Raw genomic sequence first — 23803 nt, 5'->3', positions numbered from 1 at the left:
GACCTCCATCTTAACACCAGCACCCAGCTTCACTCAACGACCAGCAAGCCATAGTGCTGGACAACCTATGCCAAACAACTAGCAAAACAGGAACACAACCCCACCCATTAGCAGAGAGGCTGCCTAAAATCATAATAAGGCCACAGACACCCCAAAACACACCACCAGACGTGAACCTGCCCATTAGAGAGACAAGATCCAGCCTCATCCAGCACAACACAGGCACTAGTCCCCTCCACCAGGAAGCCTACACAACCCACTGAAACAACCTTAGCCACTGGAGACAGACATCAAAAACAACGGGAACTACGAACCTGCAGCCTGCAAAAAGGAGACCCCAAACACAGTAAGATAAGCAAAATGAGAAGACAGAAAAACACACAGCAGATGAAGGAGCAAGATAAAAATCCACCAGACCTAACAAATGAAGAGGAAATAGGCAATCTACCTGAAAAAGAATTCAGAATAATGATAGTAAGGATGATCCGAAATCTTGGAAGTAGAATGGACAAAATGCAAGAAACAGTTAACAAGGACCTACAAGAACTAAAGATGAAACAAGCAACGATGAACAATGCAATAAATGAAATTAAAATCACTCTAGATAGGATCAATAGCAGAATAACTGAGGCAGAAGAACGGATAAGTGACCTGGAAGATAAAGTAGTGGAAATAACTACTGCAGAGCAGAATAAAGAAAAAAGAATGAAAAGAACTGAGGACAGTCTCAGAGACCTCTGGGACAACATGAAACGCACCAACATTCGAATTATAGGGGTTCCAGAAGAAGAAGAAAGAAAGAAAGGGACTGAGAAAATATTTGAAGAGATTATAGTTGAAAACTTCCCTAATATGGGAAAGGAAATAGTTAATCAAGTCCAGGAAGCACAGAGGGTCCCATACAGGATAAATACAAGGAGAAACACGCCAAGACACATATTAATCAAACTGTCAAAAATTAAATACAAAGAAAGCATATTAAAAGCAGCAAGGGAAAAACAACAAATAACACACAAGGGAATCCCCATAAGGTTAACAGCTGATCTCTCAGCAGAAACCCTACAAGCCAGAAGGGAGTGGCAGGACATACTGAAAGTGATGAAGGAGAATAGCCTGAAACCAAGACTACTCTACCCAGCAAGGATCTCATTCACATTTGATGGAGAAATTAAAACCTTTACAGACAAGCAAAAGCTGAGAGAGTTCAGCACCACCAAACCAGCTTTACAACAAATGCTAAAGGAACTTCTCTAGACACGAAACACAAGAGTAGGAAATGACCTATAGTAGCGAACCCAAAACAATATATAAAATGGAAATAGGAACATACATATCAATAATTACCTTAAATGTAAATGGACTAAATGCTCCCACCAAAAGACACAGATTGGCTGAATGGATACAAAAACAAGACCCATACATATGCTGTCTACAAGAGACCCACTTCAGACCTAGAGACACATACAGACTGAAAGTAAGGGGATGGAAAAAGATATTCCATGCAAATGGAAACCAAAAGAAAGCTGGAGTAGCAATTCTCATATCAGACAAAATAGACTTTAAAATAAGGACTATTAAAAGGGACAAAGAAGGACACTACATAATGATCAAGGGATCGATCCAAGAAGAAGATATAACAATTGTAAATATTTATGCACCCAACATAGGAGCACCTCAATACATAAGGCAAATACTAACAACCATAAAAGGGGAGATCAACAGTAACACATTCATAGTAGGGGACTTTAACACCCCACTTTCACCCATGGACAGATCATCCAAAATGAAAATAAATAAGGAAACACAAGCTTTAAATGATACATTAAACAAGATGGACTTAATTGATATTTATAGGACACTCCATCCAAAAACAACAGAATACACATTTTTCTCAAGTGCTCATGGAACATTCTCCAGGATAGATCATATCTTGGGTCACAAATCAAGCCTTGGTAAATTTAAGAAAACTGAAATTGTATCAAGTATCTTTTCCGACCACAACGCCATGAGACTAGATATCAATTACAGGAAAAGATCTTTAAAAAATACAAACACATGGAGGCTAAACAATACACTACTTAATAATGAAGTGATCACTGAAGAAATCAAAGAGGAAATAAAAAAATACCTAGAAACAAATGACAATGGAGACACAACAACCCAAAACCTATGGGATGCAGCAAAAGCAGTTCTAAGGGGGAAGTTTATAGCAATACAAGCCCACCTTAAGAAGCAGGAAACATCTCGAATAAACAACCTAACCTTGCACCTCAAGCAATTAGAGAAAGAAGAACAAAAAAACCCCAAAACTAGCAGAAGGAAAGAAATCATAAAAATCAGATCAGAAATAAATGAAAAAGAAATGAAGGAAACAATAGCAAAGATCAATAAAACTAAAAGCTGGTTCTTTGAGAAGATAAACAAAATAGATAAACCACTAGCCAGACTCATCAAGAAAAAAAGGGAGAAGACTCAAATCAATAGAATTAGAAATGAAAAAGGAGAAGTAACAACTGACACTGCAGAAATAAAAAAAATCATGAGAGATTACTACAAGCAACTCTATGCCAATAAAATGGACAATCTGGAAGAAATGGACAAATTCTTAGAAATGCACAACCTGCCAAGACTGAATCAGGAAGAAATAGAAAATATGAACAGACCAATCACAAGCACTGAAATTGAAACTGTGATTAAAAACCTTCCAACAAACAAAAGCCCAGGACCAGATGGCTTCACAGGTGAATTCTATCAAACGTTTAGAGAAGAGCTAACACCTATCCTTCTCAAACTCTTCCAAAATATAGCAGAGGGAGGAACACTCCCAAATTCCTTCTACGAAGCCACCATCACCTTGATACCAAAACCAGACAAGGATGTCACAAAGAAAGAAAACTACAGGCCAATATCACTGATGAACATAGATGCAAAAATCCTCAACAAAATACTAGCAAACAGAATCCAACAGCACATTAAAAGGATCATACACCATGATCAAGTGGGGTTTATTCCAGGAATGCAAGGATTCTTCAATATACGCAAATCTATCAATGTGATAAACCATATTAACAAATTGAAGGAGAAAAACCATATGATCATCTCAATAGATGCAGAGAAAGCTTTCGACAAAATTCAACACCCATTTATGATAAAAACCCTCCAGAAAGTAGGTATAGAGGGAACTTTCCTAAACATAATAAAAGCCATATATGACAAGCCCACAGCAAACATCATCCTCAATGGTGAAAAACTGAAAGCATTTCCACTAAGATCAGGAACAAGACAAGGTTGCCCACTCTCACCACTCTTATTCAACATAGTTTTGGAAGTTTTAGCCACAGCAATCAGAGAAGAAAAGGAAATAAAAGGAATCCAAATCGGAAAAGAAGAAGTAAAGCTGTCACTGTTTGCAGATGACATGATACTATACATAGAGAATCCTAAAGATGCTACCAGAAAACTACTAGAGCTAATCAATGAATTTGGTAAAGTAGCAGGATACAAAATTAATGCACAGAAATCTCTGGCATTCCTATATACTAATGATGAAAAATCTGAAAGTGAAATCAAGAAAACACTCCCATTTACCATTGCAACAAAAAGAATAAAATATCTAGGAATAAACCTACCTAAGGATACGAAAGACCTGTATGCAGAAAATTATAAGACACTGATAAAAGAAATTAAAGATGATACAAATAGATGGAGAGATATACCATGTTCTTGGATGGGAAGAATCAACATTGTGAAAATGACTCTACTACCCAAAGCAATCTACAGATTCAATGCAATCCCTATCAAACTACCACTGGCATTTTTCACAGAACTAGAACAAAAAATTTCGCAATTTGTATGGAAACACAAAAGACCCCGAATAGCCAAAGCAATCTTTAGAACGAAAAAAGGAGCTGGAGGAATCAGGCTCCCTGACTTCAGACTATATTACAAAGCAACAGTAATCAAGACAGTATGGTACTGGCACAAAAACAGAAAGATAGATCAGTGGAACAGGATAGAAAGCCCAGAGATAAACCCACGCACATATGGACACCTTATCTTTGATAAAGGAGGCAGGAATGTACAGTGGAGAAAGGACAGCCTCTTCAATAAATGGTGCTGGGAAAACTGGACAGGTACATGTAAAAGTATGAGATTAGATCACTCCCTAACACCATACACAAAAATAAGCTCAAAATGGATTAAAGACCTAAATGTAAGGCCAGAAACTATCAAACTCTTAGAAGAAAACATAGGAAGAACACTCTATGACATAAATCACAGCAAGATCCTTTCTGACCCACCTCCTAGAGTAATGGAAATAAAAACAAAAATAAACAAATGGGACCTAATGAAACTTCAAAGCTTTTGCACAGCAAAGGAAACCATAACCAAGACCAAAAGACAACCCTCAGAATGGGAGAAAACATTTGCAAATGAAGCAACTGACAAAGGATTAATCTCTAAAATTTACAAGCAGCTCATGCAGCTCAATAACAAAAAAACAAACAACCCCATCCAAAAATGGGCAGAAGACCTAAATAGACATTTCTCCAAAGAAGATATACAGAATGCCAACAAACACATGAAAGAATGCTCAACATCATTAATCATTAGAGAAATGCAAATCAAAACTACAATGAGATATCATCTCACACCAGTCAGAATGGCCATCATCAAAAAATCTAGAAACAATAAATGCTGGAGAGGGTGTGGAGAAAAGGGGACACTCTTGCACTGCTGGTGGGAATGTGAATTGGTTCAGCCACTGTGGAGAACAGTATGGAGGTTCCTTAAAAAACTACAAATAGAATTACCATATGACCCAGCAATCCCACTACTTGGAATATACCCTGAGAAAACCAAAATTCAAAGAGAGTCATGTACCAAAATGTTCATTGCAGCTCTATTTACAATAGCCAGGACATGGAAACAACCTAAGCGCCCATCATCGGATGAATGGATAAAGAAGATGTGGCACATATACACAATGGAATATTACTCAGCCTTAAAAAGAAATGAAATTGAGCTATTTGTAATGAGATGGATAGACCTAGAATCTGTCATACAGAGTGAAGTAAGTCAGAAAGAAAAAGACAAATACCGTATGCTAACACATATATATGGAATTTAAGGGAAAAAAATGTCATGAAGAACCTAGGGGTAAGATAGGAATAAAGACGCAGACCTACTGGAGAACGGACTTAAGGATATGGGGAGGGGGAAGGGTGAGTTTTGACAGGGCGAGAGAGAGTCATGGACATATACACACTAACAAACGTAGTAAGGTAGATAGCTGGGGGGAAGCAGCCGCAAGGCACAGGGATATTAGCTCGGTGCTTTGTGACAGCCTGGAAGGGTGGGATGGGGAGAGTGGGAGGGAGGGAGACGCAAGAGTGAAGACATATGGGAACATATGTATATGTATAGCTGATTCACTTTGTTGTAAAGCAGAAACTAACACACCATTGTAAAGCAATTATACCCCAATAAAGATGTTTAAAAAAAAAAAAAAAAAAAAAAAAAAAAAAAAAAAAAAAACAGAGAAATGAAGAACAGAGAGAACAAACAAAAATAAAATAGCAGACTTACCATACCAATAATTACACTAAATGTACATGGTCTAAATACACCAATTGAAAAACAGATTGGGGCTTCCCTGGTGGCGCAGTGGTTGGGAGTCCACCTGCCGATGCAGGGGACATGGGTTCGTGCCCCGGTCTGGGAGGATCCCACATGCCGTGGAGCGGCTGGGCCCGTGAGCCATGGCCGCTGAGCCTGCGCGTCCGGAGCCTGTGCTCCGCAATGGGAGGGGCCGCAGCAGTGAGAGGCCCATGTACCGCAAAAACAAAAACAAAAACAAAAACAAAAACAAACAGATTGGCTGGAATTCCCTGGCAGTCCAGTGGTTAGGACTCCACACTTCCACAGCAGGGGGCCTGGATTCACTCCCTGGTTGGGGAACTAAGATCCCGCAAGCCACGTGGCCATGGCCAAAATAAATAAATAAATAAAATAAAAATAAAAAACAGATTGGCAGAATGGATTAAAAAAAAAACATGACTCATTATATGCTGTCTATAAGAAACATACTTTAAATATAAAAATATAGGCTGGTTGAAGTAAAAGAATGGGAAAAGATATATCATGCAAATATTAATCAAAGGAATGCAGGAGTGCTGTATTAATATCAGATAATTTAAGCTCTCACTACAAGAATTTAGAAAAAGAAGCAAACTCAAAGCAATCAGGAGGAAGGAATTAATAAAGATAAGAGCATGAATAAATAAAATTTAACACAGAACAACAATAGAGAAAAACCAATGAAACAAAGAGCAGTTCTTTGAAAAAAATCGATGCAAATCATAACCTCTAGCAAGACTGACAAAGAATAAAAGAGAGAGACATAAATACCAATATCAGGAATGAAATAGGATATTTCTACAGATCCTGCACGTATTGAAAGTATAAGGTAATACTATGAAAAACTCTTTGAACATAAATTTGACAATTTAGACAAAATGAATCAATTCTTCAAAAAATACAAACTACCACAGCTCATCTAATATGACATAGGTAATATGAATAGCCTTAAAACTATTAAGAAATTTAAAGTCATAACTTAAAACTTCTCGGGAGTTCCCTGGTGACCTAGGGGTTAGGATTCCAGGCTTTCACTGCCGTGGCCCAGATTCAATCCCTGGTGGGGGAACTGAGATCTCACAAGTGTGTGGCGAGGCCAAAAAAAAATATTCTCAAGAACTATCTGGGCCCAGATGGCTCCACTGAGAATTCTACCAAATATTTTAAAAATTAACACCAATTCTATTTCTACATAATCTCATCCAGAAAATAAGAGGAGGGAACAAATTCATTTCATCAATCTATTCTTATTGTGTGGCACCAAGAGCAGACAAAGACAATTTTAAAAAGAAAAAAACAAATAAACAGACTACAAACCAACATCTCTCATGAATACAGAGATTTTACTCTCTAACATTTTGTTAGAACATGGGTAAAAGACATGAAAAGATATTTCACTGAAGAAGATATACACATGGCAAATAAGCATATAAAATAATGTTCAGCATCATTAGTCATTAGGGAAATGCAAATTAAACCCACAGTGAGATACCACTACACACCTATCAGAATGATTAAAACAAAAAGTACACCAAATGCTGGCAAGAATGCAGAGAAACTGGATCACTCACACATTGCTTGTGGAAATACAAAGTGACACAGCCACTCTGAAAAATAGTTTGCAATTTCTTTAAAAACTAAACATACAACTACCATATGACCCAGCAATTATACTCCTGGGCATTTATCCAAAAGAAATGAAGACTTATGTTCACACAAGTTCACACAAAAACTTGCACACTAATATTTATGGAAGCTTTATTTGTAATATCGCCAAACTAGAAACAACCCAGATGCCTTTCAGTAGGTGAATGGTTAAACAAACTGTGGTACCATGGAATGCTTACCATTCAGCAAGAAAAAGGAACAAATTATTGATGCATGCAACAACAATTCCCAAAGAATTATGCTAAATGAAAGAAGTCAATCACAAAAGGTTACATACTATACGATTCCATTTATGTATTGATAATAGTCTTGAAATGACAAAATTATACAAATGGCGAACAGATTAGGGGTTGCCAGGAGTTAAGGAGAAGATGGAGATGGGAAGGAAGTGGGTGTGACTCTAAAAGGGCAACCTGAAGTATCTTTGTGGTGATGGAAATATTCTGTCCCTTGACTGTATTTATGTCACTATCCTGATTGTGACAGTGCACTATGGTTTTGCAATATGTTACCACTGAGGAATGCTAAGTAAAGGGTACAGAGATCTCTATTATTTCTTTTAACTGCATGTGAATCTACAACTGTCTTTTTTTTTAAAAAAGTAATACTTCCAGGGCTTCCCTGGTGGCGCAGTGGTTGAGAGTCCGCCTGCCGATGCAGGGGACACGGGTTCGTGCCCCGGTCCGGGGGCATCCCACATGCCACGGAGCGGCTGGGTCCGTGAGCCATGGCCGCTGAGCCTGCGCGTCCGGAGCCTGTGCTCCGCAGCGGGCGAGGCTACAGCGGTGAGAGGCCCGCATATCGCAAAAAAAAAAAAAAAAAAAAGTAATACTTCCAGAGATAAAAATTAAAGAATATAATGAAAATAGTTACAATCCTGGACTTCCCTGGTGGCACAGTGGTTAAGAATCCACCTGCCAATACAGGGGACATGGGTTCGATTCCTGGTCCTGGAAGATCCCACAGGCTGTGGAGCAATTAAGCCCGTGCGCCACAACTACTGAGCCTGCACCCTAGACCCTGTGAGCCACAACTACTGAGCCTGCGCTCTAGAGTCCGCGTGCCACAACTACCGAGCCCGCGAGCCACAGCTACTGAAACCCATGCACCGCAGCAGAGTAGCCCCAGCTCACCGCAACTAGAGAAAGCCTGCGCACAGCAACGAATTCAACGCAGCAAAAAATAAATTAAATAAATAAATACATTTATTTAAAAAAATAATTATTATAATCCTACTACTCCAAAATAGCCACTATTAAAATGTTAGTGTATTCCTTATAATTTTTCTATGTATATTTTTGAAAGGCATACTACTATATACAGTTATATACTTGCTTTTTTCCCCCTTTAATATTTCATCATTAATTTCCATCACATTAAACATTCTTCAGGGACTTCTCTGGTGGCACAGTGGTTAAGACTCTGCACTCCCAATGCAGGGGGCCTGGGTTTGATCCCTCATCAGGGAACTAGATCCCACATGTATGCCGTAACTAAGTGTTTGAATGCTACAACTAAGGAGCCTGTGTACCATAACTAAGAAGCCCTTGGGCCACAAATAAGGAGCCCACGTGCCACAACTAATGAGCCCGCCTGCCACAACTAAGACCCAGCACAACCAAATAATAAACATTTTAAAAATAAATATTCTTCAAAATTTGCTTTTAATGGCTACTAGTATTCCATGAATAGATCAGACTAATTTATTCAGCCACCCAGTATAGGTTCCTATCAACTTTTTGCATTTTATTTTTTATATATTTACTTTTTTATTTTAGAAAATATATTTTATTTTGATAGAATGACATGATACACAGCAGTACCTAGATAACCACAATATTTACTGCCTGGTCCATTACTCCTCAAGCCTAACTTGATTTTCTCTCTTCTTTGCAGAAAAAGAATAGCATTTGGAACAGTTAGACCTTGGCTCAAGCACTGGCTCCAGCTTTTATTTGTTGTGTGTATTAATTTTATTCTCCCTCAGCCTTAGTTTAGTAGTTGGTAAGATGGATAGTACAACATTTAAGTGAGAACACAGTGACTAATACACAGTGAGAACACAATGACTAATACACAGTGACTAATAGACATACAAAAATGCCAGTTCCTCAAATTTGACATAATGCTCCTCTTTAAAATATTTTCCATAAGCATATTCCATAAGCTTATAGGTTAAATTAATATGCCTTGTCATGGAAAAAGATGCATATTAACTCCTACTTCACACTATTTACAAACATTAATTCCAAGTGGATTGTAGATGTAAATGTGAAAAGCAGAACAATAAAGGTGTTTGTTTTGTTTTGTTTTGTTTTCCGCGGTACGCGGGCCTCTCACTGCTGTGGCCTCTCCCGTTGCGGAGCACAGGCTCCGGACGCGCAGGCTCAACGGCCATGGCTCACGGGCCCAGCCGCTCCGCGGCATGTGGGATCTTCCCGGACTAGGGCACGAACCCGCATCCCCTGCATCAGCAGGTGGAATCTCAACCACTGCGCCACCAGGGAAGCCCCAATAAAGGTTTTATAGGAGAACACCTTCATGGCCTTGGAAAGGCAAAATTTTTCTTAACCACAGCACAAAAAAAATCCTCCCCATAAAAAACTGATACATTGGACTATATTAAAATTTTGAACTTTTGTTCATCAAAAGACACCACTAAGAGAGTATGACAACCCACAGAGTAGAAGATATTCGCTCTACGACTATCTGACAAAGGATATTCAGAATACATTAAGGATTCCTACAAAACAAAAAGACAAAAAATCAATGTGGTATCCTGGACTGAATCCTGGATCAGAAAAAGGACATTAGTGGAAAAGCTGGTGAAATCCAAATAAAGTCTATAATTTAGTTAATAGTATTGTATCAACATTAATATCTTAGTTATGACAAATGCACCATGGTTATTAAGATGCTAACATTGGGGGAAATTGGGTGAAGAGTATATGAGTATTATCTTTGCAACTTTTCTGTAAATCTAAAATTATTTCAAAATAAAAAGTATAATTAAAGAAAGAAAGTGGGGAGGGAGGGAACATGAGAGGGAGACAGAGTGGTGCCCAACAGAAAAATGGGCAAAAGACTTCAATAGATACATTACATAAGAGGATATCCAAATGTCCAATAAACATATGAAAAGGGTTCCACCTTATTAGTCATCATCATCAAAGAACTAGAAACTAAAACCAAAAGGCGAAACCACAAACTACTCATCAGAATGACTAAAATGAAAAAACAAAATACCAAGTTTCGGGGGCTGTGGAAAAATCAGAACGGATGGTGGGTTTGCTCATTATCACAATCACTTTGGAAGTATCTACCAAAGATGAACACATGTGTACCTTATAACACAGCAATTCCACACCTGGTTATCTACTCAACAGAAATGCATACATACTTTCCCCATAAAAAACATATACTAGAATGTTCATAGTAGCATTTTTCATAATAGCCAAAAGCTAGAAATTACCCAAATGTTTTTGGAATAGAATGGATAAACTGTGATACAGTCATACAACAGAACACTGCACAACAATGAAAAAGAGTGAACATGCAACATGGATGAACTTTACAGAAATGTTAAGAACAGAAGTCATACACAAAAGTATACTATATGATTCCACTTATATAAAAAGTATAAAAGCAAGCAAAACTAATACATGCTTCAGAAGTCAGGACAGTGGTTACCCTTGAGGGTGGAGGGTAGGTAATGACTAGAAGGGGACAAGAGGGGGCTTCTTGATGATCTGCTTCTTGATCTGGGTGATGGTTAGAGAAATGTATCCAGTTTGTGAAAATTACTTGACTGTACATATATGATATATGCACTTTTATGTATGTGTGTTATTGTTTAACATACATAAATGTATGCTTTTTTTAAAAAGCAAACAAAAAAATTTAAAACGCCTTATTGTAGCATTAAAGTCCCTGCATGATCAGACCTGTCACAGTATATATCACATAATGTCTTGACTCCCACCAGTACCCCACCTGTACCCTACATGAGCTATCCCAAACGTTCCTGATCCAATTGCAGGAAGGCATCCAAATCCAAATTTCTATTTCTGTTGATGAGTTTTCCAATGCAATACACACTCCCACCTCCCCACAAGTCATTTTCTCCTCCAGGGATACGCTTCCCTCCCTTGCCTCCTTGGAGAATTCCCAGTCAACCTTGAAGGCTCAGCTCTAAGGGTCCGACCCTAGCACTCCTCAGTCAGAGCCTGCTCCTGCAACCACTGCACCCTACATATCCTACCACTGTAACACTGGTCCCCTTCCTTCATAACTACTTATTCATTCATCTCCCCAATAAAATCATAAGCTCTCTGAAGACCTCGATGGCTTATTTAGTACAGTGCCTTGCTTAGAGCGGGCATATCAAAGAATATGTGTTGTGTGAATTTCAGGTAATGTGGTCTAGGATTTTCCCAATTCTCTTTCTTTTGAGAACATTAGACTCCTCAGTTTAGAGAGGCGGAAAATAGCAGACATGAAAAGGGGAAAACAAGAAAAAAAAAAAAAAAGAGCAAAGACCAAGAAAGGCAACACTAAGAAGAAATATAAGTGGCTAATAAATATATGAAAGATGCGCAACCTCACCAGTAATCAAGGAAATGCAAATGAAAATAATAATGAGTTATCATTTGGGGGGAATTTCATTAAATTCTGATTTAAAAAGTGTAAGATGAGACACATAGAAGTATGCTCACAGCAGCACCGCTTGCAATGGCAAAACACTGGAAACAACCCAAATGATGCACTGACAAGTAAATGGATGAATGCAATATGGCATATTAGTACAATGAACTACAGCTACATGCTTTGACATGAAGGAATCTCAAAATTAATGTTATATAAAAAAGTAAGCAGTAGAATATAGATGATACCATGTATACAAAGTTCAAAACATGTCAAACTAAGCAATATATCACTTGAGCATGCAGTAAAAGTATAATAAAAAGCAAGAAAATAAACACAAAATTCACAAATTCTATGGAGGAAGCAGAGGGGTTATGATCCAGAAAGGACCCCAGGGGGCTTCAAAAGTATTGGTAATGTTCTGTTTCTTAACCTGGTTGTTCAGTACACCAGGACCATTTTATTGCTTTGCTTTAAAACTTCCCATATAGGGACTTCCCTGGTGGTCCAGTGGCTTAAGACTCTGTACTTCCACTGCAGGGCGCATGGCACAGTTCGATCCCTGGTCATTAGGGAACTAAGACCCCACAGGCCACACGGTGTGGCCAAAAAAAAAGAAAAAGAAAAAAACTTGACATATACACAAGAATCCTTTCTTGCTTTTCAGTAAAGCGAGTGAGTTACTTCATGTGAATCCTACAGAAATATCATTTTTATTATTTTTTTTAATATTTATTTATTTGGCTGCATGGGGTCGTAGTTGCAGCACGCGGGATCTTCGTTGCAGCATGCGGGCTCTTTGTTGAGGCGCTCAGGCTCTAGAGCACGCAGGCTCAATAGTTGCAGTGCTCAGGCTCTCTAATTGTGGCATGCAGGCTCAGTAGTTGTGGCACACCGGCTTAGTTGCCCCGCAGCATGTGGGATCTTAGTTCCCCAACCAGGGATCGAATCCCAGTTCCTTGCGTTGGAAGGCAAATGCTTAACCACTGGACCACCAGGAAAATCGAGAAATATCACTTTTAGATCAAGTGACTGGCAAATTTTAAAGATACTGATAATACCTAGGGTTGGTGAGGATGCAGGGAAAAAGACTAATCTCCCATGTATATCGTTGGAGATTATAAAAGTATTTTTAGAAACTAATTTGGCGATATTAATAAAGAGTTTGCATATTTTACAAACACTTTGAGTAATTCCACTTTTACGAATATGGCCTATGAAAATCCATGCACATTTGCCCAAAGATATGTGTGTAAAACTGTTGACTGCAATATTCTTTACAATAAAGACGTGGAAACAGCATAAATATTCTTGAGTAAGTGAGTGTGTGAGTCAAGTATGGTAACATCCACACCATGAAATACTACACTGCTGATAAATAAACCTCTATAAACTGACAGGAAAAGACCTCCAAGACATATTAAGTGAAAAAAAAGCAAGTCACAAATTCATTCATAAAATATGACTTCTTATTTATTTAAGTACATACATATGTTCATAGTATTGGTAATTGCCGGTTCCTAAATAAAGCAATTACTACATGCTGAGCCCTATTGGGTGCTGTTCTAAGTGCTTTACATGTATTAACTCATTTAATCCTCACAACACAACTATATGGTAGGTATAAATTCCCATTTTATAGACAAGAAAACTGAGGCACAGAAGTTAAGTATCTTGCCCAAGGTCATATAACTAGTAAGGAGCAGAGCCAGGATTCAAACCCAGGCCCTGTGTTTCCAGAGTCTGTGCTCCTACCCACCATGCCACGTTGGCATTTCTTGAAAGTAAGCACAACAGAAAAGCACTGAATTCATATACACTAAGCTAGAGAAAGTCAAGGGAGTCAAGGGACTTTCAGTCCATATACTTCTATAGTGTTTTAAACTTCTGCAACAAAAATGTATTTATGTGACATTCCTATAATAAAATATATAAAATAAAGAGAAGGAAAGAAAAGGTACTAAACTTAGAGGTGGGATCTGAGTCCGACCCCTACTAATCCTTGAGCAAATCATTTTATTTCTCTGGGCAATTTTCCATCTACAAAATGGGGGTAATAATACCTACCTTGCCTACACTTTAGGCACGGTAGGTAAATGTGTAGGAACAGTGTGAAAGTGCTTTGCAAACCATAAATCACTTCACAAAAGTAAGGCAGCATTAACTTTCCCAAGGAGCTCTGGAAAGACTTCAAGGGAGGAGAGTAGGTGAGACAAACTGTCTAAAAGAAGCCTGTGAATAAATCTAGGGTTCTCTCTGGCACCTCATCCTCTAGAACCAGAGGATCCAGTCTGTAAGGCCACAGACTTCACCCCACGACCCCAAACCATAGCCAAGAAGGAAAACCCAGGCCCCTCTCTGCTTGGTGCCATTGGTTGTTTTCTGGGGCTGGAGTGACCCCAAGGCTGCGAGCAGGCTCCGGGGAGCTTTAGGAATACCCCAAGATGTCTAGCAGGGTGGTCCCCACTGGGTACTCTCTGAACGGCAAGCTAGGAAGGGGAGCCATCTTCTCTAAGGAAAAAGGAACAGAGCTAATCACAAGGTAAGCAGTCTCTAACCTCATAAACATTCTTGGGGAGAAGCCCAGCCAACTCCAAATTATAGGCAGCCTCTCCACTCTGTTCAAACAAATCTCCAGCTGTGACTCACTCCTCAGAGTGGGGAGGGGGTAAACACAGAGCTGAGGGCTTAAAGATCAAGACGCTAAGGAGGAGTGATACGGAGATATATCAGGGAGGCCCCAGAGGTTCTCACATCACTGGCTCATGTGAATAGGGTAAAGATCTATGGGAAAATACGTTTCCCCAGCTCCCACTCCCCAGGCTGCTATGAGGGCCATGAGGACTGGATGGCAGGTGAGGATCAAGGGACTCCGAGAAGGAAGTAAGGGAAGTGGAAGATTGCCCCTGAGCTGCAAACCAGCATCCTTAATTTATTCTCTCCCTATAACCCACTCTTCCACCATTTTGTCCCTCAACCCTGTTCCCTGTTCCCACCGGGAATGTACATGGTCTCTCAAGCTGCTACAGCAGCAGCCACCTCAATTTTCCCCTTCTGAGAAATGGGAATAGCCAGCACCTTGAAACAATGGTTCCCAAGAGGTCAGGATGAGGAAAGCCCCAATAAAGTCAAAGAGGCCAGATGCAGTGGTTGGGGGATGACCCTCTCTTGGCTGAGACTCCTAACCCTCTCAGCTCACAGATCTCAGGTACCCTTGGTCCTGCCTTTTGCAGGGCTCTCTAGGTCAGAGATGGTGCTTTGTTGGGGATGGCACAAAGAATCAGTCCTGCTCCTCCCCACAGATTAACCAACAGAACAGGTATTTGCTTTTTGTCTGGCTACCCGCCCAGAGGCATGGGCTGGACAAGCTCTATGCAGAGGGCTGACCAGGATGACTGGGAGGTGAAATGAGAAAAAGGGATTTAGGGTGGCACCCTAAATGGGGCAGCCTTTCTCATTCCCTGGATCCCTAGCACAGGGAAACACCAGGACCTGGAAGTGAGAGTGTGTACATAGAGGGAGGTGGGCTCCTGAACTCTCCACTCTGAGAAAGACACCCTTTTGCCCAGCATATCTCCCTTCACGAAACCCACCTAGTGCCCAGCCAGCCTGGAATTCCCAGGTCCCCAGCACCCTCTCCCCTCTCTAGTCTCTGATTACCTTGCTTTGTGATTTTTGCTTCTTTGCCTCCAGGCCCTAGAAGACCATTTCCTCTTCTTTCCCCTGTATTTTCTTCTCCTCTTCCTGCCCCTGCTGGCTAGGCTTAAATCTGGGCCAACAGCCTCCCTGGCGCATACCTGTTCCCTCAACTAAACCTCCCCACCCCTAGGAGACAAAGGTGTTTCACAAGACTCTGCATCATGACCCAAAGAGGCGCATACCACAATTACCAGCAGGCGAGGAAGCCTGTCCCACCTGCTCTGAGCACGCGTGTGTGGAACCAAAACCATCTGCGTGCACACACCGCCCCACTACTCCCACCCGGGAGAAATATGGGCAAACTTTGGCGCCCAAAGCCTGGTGACTGGGTAAGCCTCCTCACCCAGATCCTCCCACAGAGCCCAGGATTCCCCAAATTCCTGGCAGGCTTGGAGACATCAGCTGTAGTGCTCCTGAAGGTGAGAACTTGGCAATGAATGGGGGAGATGGAGTGGAGTGAGGAGGAATTTATGGGCTGAGCTTGAGGCAGGTCTCATGAGTGGAAGGAACAGGCAGTCACCAAACTTGAATGGTTCCTCTGCCCAGGAGTTTCTTCCCCACGCAGGTGTCACAGAGCCAGGGCTTCCACCGTTTTAGAATTCATTCATTCCTTTGGAGTAAGCATCAGTGACTCCAGATGAATCCCCTTTTAAAATGCAAATATTCTCACCCAGCAATTCCAATCCTAGGTATTTCTTTCCAAGAGAAAGTAAAATGTAAATCCACATAAAAACTTGTAAACAAATGTTCATAGCAGCATTATTCACAATAGACAAAAAGAAGAAACCACCCACTAATAAGGACCTACTGTCTAGCATAGGGAACTCTACTCAATACTCTGTAATGGGCTACATGGGAAAAGAATCTAAAACAAGTGGATATACATATATGTATAACTGATTCACTTTGCTGTACACCTGAAACTAACACAACATTGTAAATCAACTATACTCCAATAAAAGTTAAAAAAAAAAAAAGAAGAAACAACCCCAAAGTCCACTCACATTTATTCACGATGAACATGTCATAATATATCCATACAATGGAATATTATTCAGCCATAAGAAGTAATGAAATACTGATTCATGTTACAACATGGATCAACCTTAAAAACTGCTAATTGAAGGAAGCCAGTCACAAAGGATCACATGTTATATGATTACTTTTAGATAAAATATCTAGAATAAGCAAATCATAGAGAAAGAGACTGATGAGATTGGGGGGGGTGTTGGAAGAAAACAGGGAGTGACTGCTAATGGGTCAGAATTTCTTTATGGGGTGATGAAAGTATTCTAAAATCAGTTGTGCTGATGACTATACAACTGTGAATATACTAAAAACCAATGAACTGTATACTTTAAATGGGTGATATGTACAGTATGTGAATTATATCTCAATAAAGCTGTTATAAAAAGAAAATGAGGCCCATAGTAAGCCTTCAGTAAATTACAGCTTTAGTTTAAAAAAAAGAGTCGGGCTCAGGAAAGACTTGGTCTCAGGAAAGACTTGGTATGTAACTAATGCAGCTTCTGAGGTCCTAAAGGAATGACACCTATTCCAGGGTAAAGACAAAGGTTCAGACTGCAACTGATATAAAATTTCAAATCCACTCAGGCATTGAGAGAACCTCTCTGGCCTAGACTGACCAACATAAAAAAATGTAGAGAGGACTGGTGGTGGGTGGGGGAGGGGAGAGCAAATATTCTAAGGAAGGGTAACAGTGATAGGATACTTAAAGGGAATCACTTTATCAGAGTCCAGTGCATCATGGGATACCAGCTGCCTTGGCCATGATTTCAGAAAACGGAGGAGGAGGAAAGGAGCCCAGAGTGGGATGCTAAAATATGAACCCTGACTATATCACTCTAAGACAGTCCTGGCTGAGTTGGGACTAGCGAAGGTTACGCAGGTCTTCACTCTGGGTCTACCTATAGGTTCCTTCTAATTCTCAAGACCCTCCACTGGCAGAGGAAAGGGGAAAGGAACATGTAAGAGCAAATATCAACATAACGAGAAGGAGCAAACCTTGACCAGACCACAGAGTTCCCAGACTCTTTCTCCATCCCTTGACCGGGGGAAGATAAAACACTCTAGCCAGTAAGTAACAGAAAATAACAACTAACATCTGAGCACCTACCGTGTGCCAGGTATTGTGCTTAATGTTTCATATGCATTCTTCACAACAACCTTATGAGAAGGGTGCAATTATTATCCCCATTTTAAGGAGGAGGAAACTGAGACAAGAGATAAAGTAATTTACCAAAGTGATCTTGGGCAAAGCAAACACTGAAGCCCTGACTCTAGTCCACTGGGTCAGATTCCCAGAACCAGGCTCTTAACCACAATGTTATTAATAGAATCATAGTTTAGTCAAAAATTGTGATATACCAAAAATGGGCAGAAGACCTAAACAGACATTTCTCCGAAGCAGATATACAGATTACCAACAAACACATGAAAAGATGCTCAACATCACTAATCATTAGAGAAATGCAAATCAAAACCACAATGAGGTATCACCTCACACCGGTCAGAATGGCCATCATCAAAAAATTTATAAACGATAAATGCTGGAGACGGTATGGAGAAAAGGGAACCCTCCTGCACTGTGGGTGAGAATGTAAATTGCTACAGCCACTATGGAGAACAGTATGGAGGTTCCTTAAAAAACTGAAAACAGAGCTACCATATGACCCAGCCAATCACACTACTGGGCATATGCCCTGAGAAAACCGTAATTCAAAAAGATACACGCATCCCAATGTTCATTGCAGCACTATTTACAATAGCCAGGACATGGAAGCAACCTAAATGTCCATTGACAGATGAATAGATAAAGAAGATGTGGCATATACAGAATGGAATATTACTCAGCCATAAAAAGGAATAAAACTGAGTTATCTGTAATGAGGTAGATGGACCTAGAGTCCATACAGAGTGAAGTAAGTCAGAAAGAGAAAAACAAATACCGCATGCTAACGCACATATATGGAATCTAAAATAACGGTACTGATGAACCTAGTGGCAGGGAAGTAATAAAGATGCAGACGTAGAGAACGGACTTGAGGACACAGGGGGAAAGGGGAAGCTGGAATGAAGTGAGAGAATAGCATTGACATATATACACTACCAAATGTAAAATAGATAGCTAGTGGGAAGCCGCCGCATAGCACAGGGAGATCAGCTCAGTGCCTGGTGACCACCTAGAGGGGTGGGATAGGGAGGGTGGGAGGAAGGCTCAAGAGGGAGGAGATATGGGGATATATGTATATGTATAGCTGATTGACTTTGTTATAAAGCAGAAACTAACACACCATTGTAAAGCAATTATACTCCAATAATGATATAAAAAAAGTTGTGGGGCTTCCCTGGTGGCGCAGTGGTTGAGAGTCTGCCTACCGATGCAGGGGACACGGGTTCATGCGCCGGTCCGGGAAGATCCCACATGCTGTGGAGCGGCTGGGCCCATGACCCATGGCCGCTGAGCCTGCGCGTCCAGAGCCTGTGGTCCGCAACGGGAGAGGCCACAACAGTGAGAGGCCCACATACCGCGCAAAAAAAAAAAAAAAATTGTGATATAATTTCTTTGGGAAGATGAGAGAAGGAAAAGGGAGCATGTAAGGAGTAGGAGTATAAACCTTCCTATAATTCCTACAATAGGAAGTCAATGATGTCTAAAACTGATAAATCATAAGCATACTATTTAGAAACATGGCAGTAAACACTAGAAAGAGCTAAAAGAGTTAAAAGTGGTAACTTCCATGGGGCAGGCCTTGGGTAGGGAACTGCTTACAATTTTCTTTTAAAGGCCTTTTGATATTAATAGATCTTTTTAAAATCATACACATGTATTCCTTTGATAAAAAATGATTAAAAAGGAAAAAGAAAGAAAATCAGAGATCATGCCAATCAAAGTCTACTGTTGCTGTTGCCACAGTTTCCATCCTCCTCCACTAATAACAGCACTTGGGTTTGGCTTTGGAGAATCTCCCTCCTTCACTGGGCAATCCGGTGGGCCTGTCAATCAAGGAACCCCAACATGCCCTGGCCAAGGGGGAGAAGGGGCCAGTGACACCCTCTTGGAATCTTGAGCAGAATGGCAAAAAGACCTAAAACAGCTGGAAACACTTCACCCAGAAGCAGAAACCCTCCATTAGTACCTTCCACTTACCCAGGCCCCAGGACTCCCTTGGTTCGGACTTTTTAAGCTCTCCCTTAAATCCTCTGTGTTGCCCATTTCCGTCTAATAAATGCCTCTTTTGCTTAAGTTAGCTGGAGCCACTCTCTATTGCTTAAAACAAGGGAACTTAATGGGAATGTCTAAAAAAAATGAGTTTGAGGTTTATCTGTGCTTTTATTTGCCAGTGTAACTTACTACAGTGGTTTGCAAACTTTTTTGATCTAAAAAATACATTTTACATCACAATCAAATAAACACACACACACATATATATAATATGTATACACAGATATAACTGAAACAAAAGTTTTGCCAAAATGTCTACCCTAACACTCTGAGAGTGTTAATTCTATTTCTTTTTTTTAAGACTTTATTGTTTTTAGAGAAGTTTTAGGTTTACAACAAAATTAGCAGAAAGGTACATAAATTTCTCATATACCTCCCCACACACATGCATAGCCATTATCAATATCATTCACCAGAATGGTACTTTTTAACCAAAGATGAACATACATTGATACACTGTAATTACCCAACATCCACAGATCACCTTAGGGTTCACTCTAACGAAGTGAATGGTGCTGCACGGTCTATGGGTTTGGACAAAAGTATAATGACATATATCCATCGCTATAATATCATACAAAGCATTTTCACTGCCCTAAAAAACTTCTGTATTCTGTATATTCATCTCCCCTCTCCCCCCAGACTCCTGGCATCCATTGATCTCGTTACTGTCTCCATAGTTTTACCTTTTCCAGAATGGCATATAGTTGGAATCTCTTTCTTTCTTTTTGAAAAGAGAGTTCAAAGCCTTTATGCCTATAAGACCACTCATGGCCCACCCATGCATGGACTAGACAGGATCTAAAAGGCAAACTCAGGGCTTCCCTGGTGGCGCAGTGGTTGGGAATCCGCCTGCCAATGCAGGGGACACAGGTTCGAGCCCTGGTCAGGGAGGATCCCCCATGCTGTGAAGCAGCTGGGCCCGTGCACCACAACTGCTGAGCCTGCACTCTAGAGCCCGCGCACCTAGAGCCTGTGGTCCAAGATGAGAGTGGCCACCACAATGAGGGGCCTGTGCACGCCAATGAAGAGTAGCCCCCGCTCATCATAACTAAAAGGAAAGCCCACGCACAGCAACGAGGACCCAACGCAGCCAAAAATAAAAAATTAAATAAAATTTTAAAAAAAGGCAAACTCTTCTAATACTGCAACTTTTCGTCTAATATTGAGCCCTGTCCCACTGGTCCTGCCCAGTAGAGGTACAGGGGGACACCTGTAGGGTATTTATATATAGGAAGGCCACAAGTTTTGAGCCCCTTGTTACAATGATTCCTGTTGGGTGTATTGTAAACAGAGGAACCATTTCTTCCAGCTTCCTGCTCTGAGCACATCTATTTCTTTTTTAATGCTGGTTCTGACCCACTAAGTTGATCTCAGTGATTATGTGATTATGATCAGCAGTTTGAAAAAAAAAACACTGGCTCCCTGTACCTGCCGCATCTACCTCCAACAATAAAAGCAACCCAGAGAATGCATTAGCCATATTTCCATGTCCATGTGCAGTGCACTGAGGCATATGGCCTGGCTGGTGGAGAAATACCAACACAGTCCAAGGGTCCTGACATTCACTAGGACACACCAGACAGTTAAACTATCTACACTGCGGACACCAGAAGAAACATGTTCGTTTATTTATTCACTCACTCACTTTACACAGGCACTGAGCACTCCTTCAATGGTGTGAATATACAAGAGGTTCCTGGAGACTGTCCAGAGCCATAAATTCTATCTGCAGGATGGCTCAGAGGAGAAGAATCCAGGAAAAAACTTGTCTCCTGACTGATCGATTGTTTACAATCTCCTCCCCTTCCTTAAGAGCTCAGGAATGTCTCTTAACACCAGATCTCAGCAATAGTTATGTCATTCCCACCTTTGAAGTCAAATAACTCTCAAGCCCAGCCTAGAAAGAAGGAATAAAAGGGAATTTCTGTCTCCCCCTCATTCTAGAGGTCTCTGATAAGCTTCAAACTAATCTATGGCTGGAGATTGTCTGAATTCCTTGCATTTTTCAATCCACTATTCCACCCCCCCACCCCCCCACCCCCCCACCCCCGCCAGACAAGCAGCAAAACATCAAGGGATGGAAAGAGTGTCAATTCATTCTCAACACTGCCAATGCCTTAGACTTAAGACTTTTCTGGATCTCTTTTCTACAGCAAGTAAAAAGAAGCTCAAACACCCCTCTCCTTTATTTTCCTCATACCCCGTTCCCTGCCTCAACCATCCCAAAACAGTGAGCAAGCTCATGGGGTAGGACTTGGGGCTGACACGATAGAGGATGGATTTTTTCTATCTCCTGAAGATGAGGCATGGAGGTACTGGGGTTGGGCAGTAGCAAGACCTGAATTGTAATGTGGTGGAAACTCTCACAGCCTGGGCAGAAACAGAGAGGGGACTGTGAACAGAATTAAGTGATCGTGTATATCCTAAACTTGAAATGAGAAACTATTCAACAAATATTCTTTGAAGAGCCATAATTCAGGTGCACATGGGTTAGCTCTATCTCAAGGGCATGCTGAGATGAAGAGGGGAAGGGAATCAGAATCGGAGTGGAGTGGGGGAAAGGGAGGCATACAAATGCCCCATCACCTTGTCTCTCATTTCACTCCCCCCACAATAGCTTAGAAATTGATGAAATAATACACACCCATTCTGGGTTAAGTTCCCCAGCAGACCTAGAAACACTCAGCCACAAGTTACCCTCCTCTGCCTCTAGAGAGGAAGAATCATACAGTCTGCTGGGGTGGGGAGGAGACCAGGTACTGGGAGCCAAGGGAGTGAGGGGAGCTGGGCAGATCAGTTAGCGCTGGAGCAGACGGGTGAGCACTCCTCTTTCCCCCACTCTCACTCCGTCCAGAAGCTCTCGCGTAAGTCACTTCCCTCCCCTTCTCAGCCCAGGTTCTGGCATCCCCTCCATCCACTTGCCCCGGGCTTGAAGGCTGGAGACGGAAGCAAAACCAACAACACGTCTCAGGAAGCTATCGGTTGGCCGACGGGGGGAGGGGAGCAGGAGACCCTCCATGGGGGAAAGAGGAGAAATCCTCTTTCAGCAGAGAGGTGACCCCCAAGCAGACAGCCCTATCCCCTCCTAGCGAAAGGTAAGAGTCCCTGGCCAATCTCAACGTACCTGGAGTTCTACCGCCCCCACCCTCCAGTCCAAGCCCTAGGATTTCACTCTCTACCCTTTGTCTCGCTACTGCTCACCCAAAGCCCCATGAAGTTCTTTGAAGGGCCCCTGAGGTCACCAGGACCCACAGAAAAGCCTAATCCCCCTCGTTGAGAACCAAAGTCCAAAAGAGCACAGGGATCCCGTCCCTGGAGCCCATTCTCCTACGACGCAATCTAGCAGCGCACAGGACGCCTGAGCAGCGCGCACCCGGAGACCCGCGCTCAGTTCGGGCAGGAGCCGCAGTGTCCTCCCAAAGGGCAGGGACGCCCCTTTTCCTTGAGCCTCAAAACAGTCTTCATCCCGCAACTCCCCAGGATTCCACCGCCCGCCGAAAAGCGGCAGAAAAAGAGAAGCGCCGCGAGGAGCTGACCGCACCGAGCGCTGCACCAGGTGATGTCAGCGAACTCCTCGCTGGGCACTGGAAGGGCGGAATTAGAAACCGAGAATACCGCGCGAGGGGAGGCGGTGCGGACGCTTTTTCTTACCGCGGCCTGCCCCTCCGGGTGCACATCCACCAGTGTACACCAGCTATGCGTCCCGTTCATCTTCTGCTGGGGTCGCAGCTGGGACCCCCAACCCTGAGCCCTGCGGTCCGCCTTCTCCCAGACTGGCGCGCGCCGAACCTTCCCTTGTACAGGCACGTCACGGGCGGAGGCACGATAGGACACGCCCCTACGACGCCGTTCGCCAACAAGCGAGCAAAGGGATGAAGTGGGCGTGGCCTAGGCGTTTCAGGG

The 23803-nt window shown here is 41.7% G+C and overlaps 1 protein-coding gene and 1 pseudogene across 5 annotated transcripts in view; both read right to left on the bottom strand.

Annotated features, from left to right (window-relative positions):
• The window catches only part of TUFT1 (tuftelin 1), a 60458-nt gene extending 36757 nt beyond the window's left edge, over window positions 1-23701 (bottom strand). For 2 of the 5 annotated variants that reach the window (XM_032625975.1, XM_032625985.1), the window contains exon 1: window positions 23552-23684. In XM_032625975.1, the coding sequence (XP_032481866.1) occupies window positions 23552-23611 (60 nt within the window). In that variant the 5' untranslated portion in view covers window positions 23612-23684. Of the gene's footprint in view, window positions 1-21545; window positions 21586-23551 lie in introns of those variants that run through there. The other 3 variants (XM_032625966.1, XM_032625995.1, XM_032626004.1) reach the window with 3 other exon arrangements.
• On the bottom strand, window positions 21109-21231 carry LOC116745608 (annotated as a pseudogene).
• Window positions 23702-23803: the final 102 nt, after the last annotated feature.

This window comes from Phocoena sinus, chromosome 1 (genome assembly GCF_008692025.1).
Source record: "Phocoena sinus isolate mPhoSin1 chromosome 1, mPhoSin1.pri, whole genome shotgun sequence".
Classification (NCBI taxonomy): domain Eukaryota; kingdom Metazoa; phylum Chordata; class Mammalia; order Artiodactyla; family Phocoenidae; genus Phocoena; species Phocoena sinus.
This window is presented reverse-complemented; position numbering and strand designations above follow the sequence as displayed.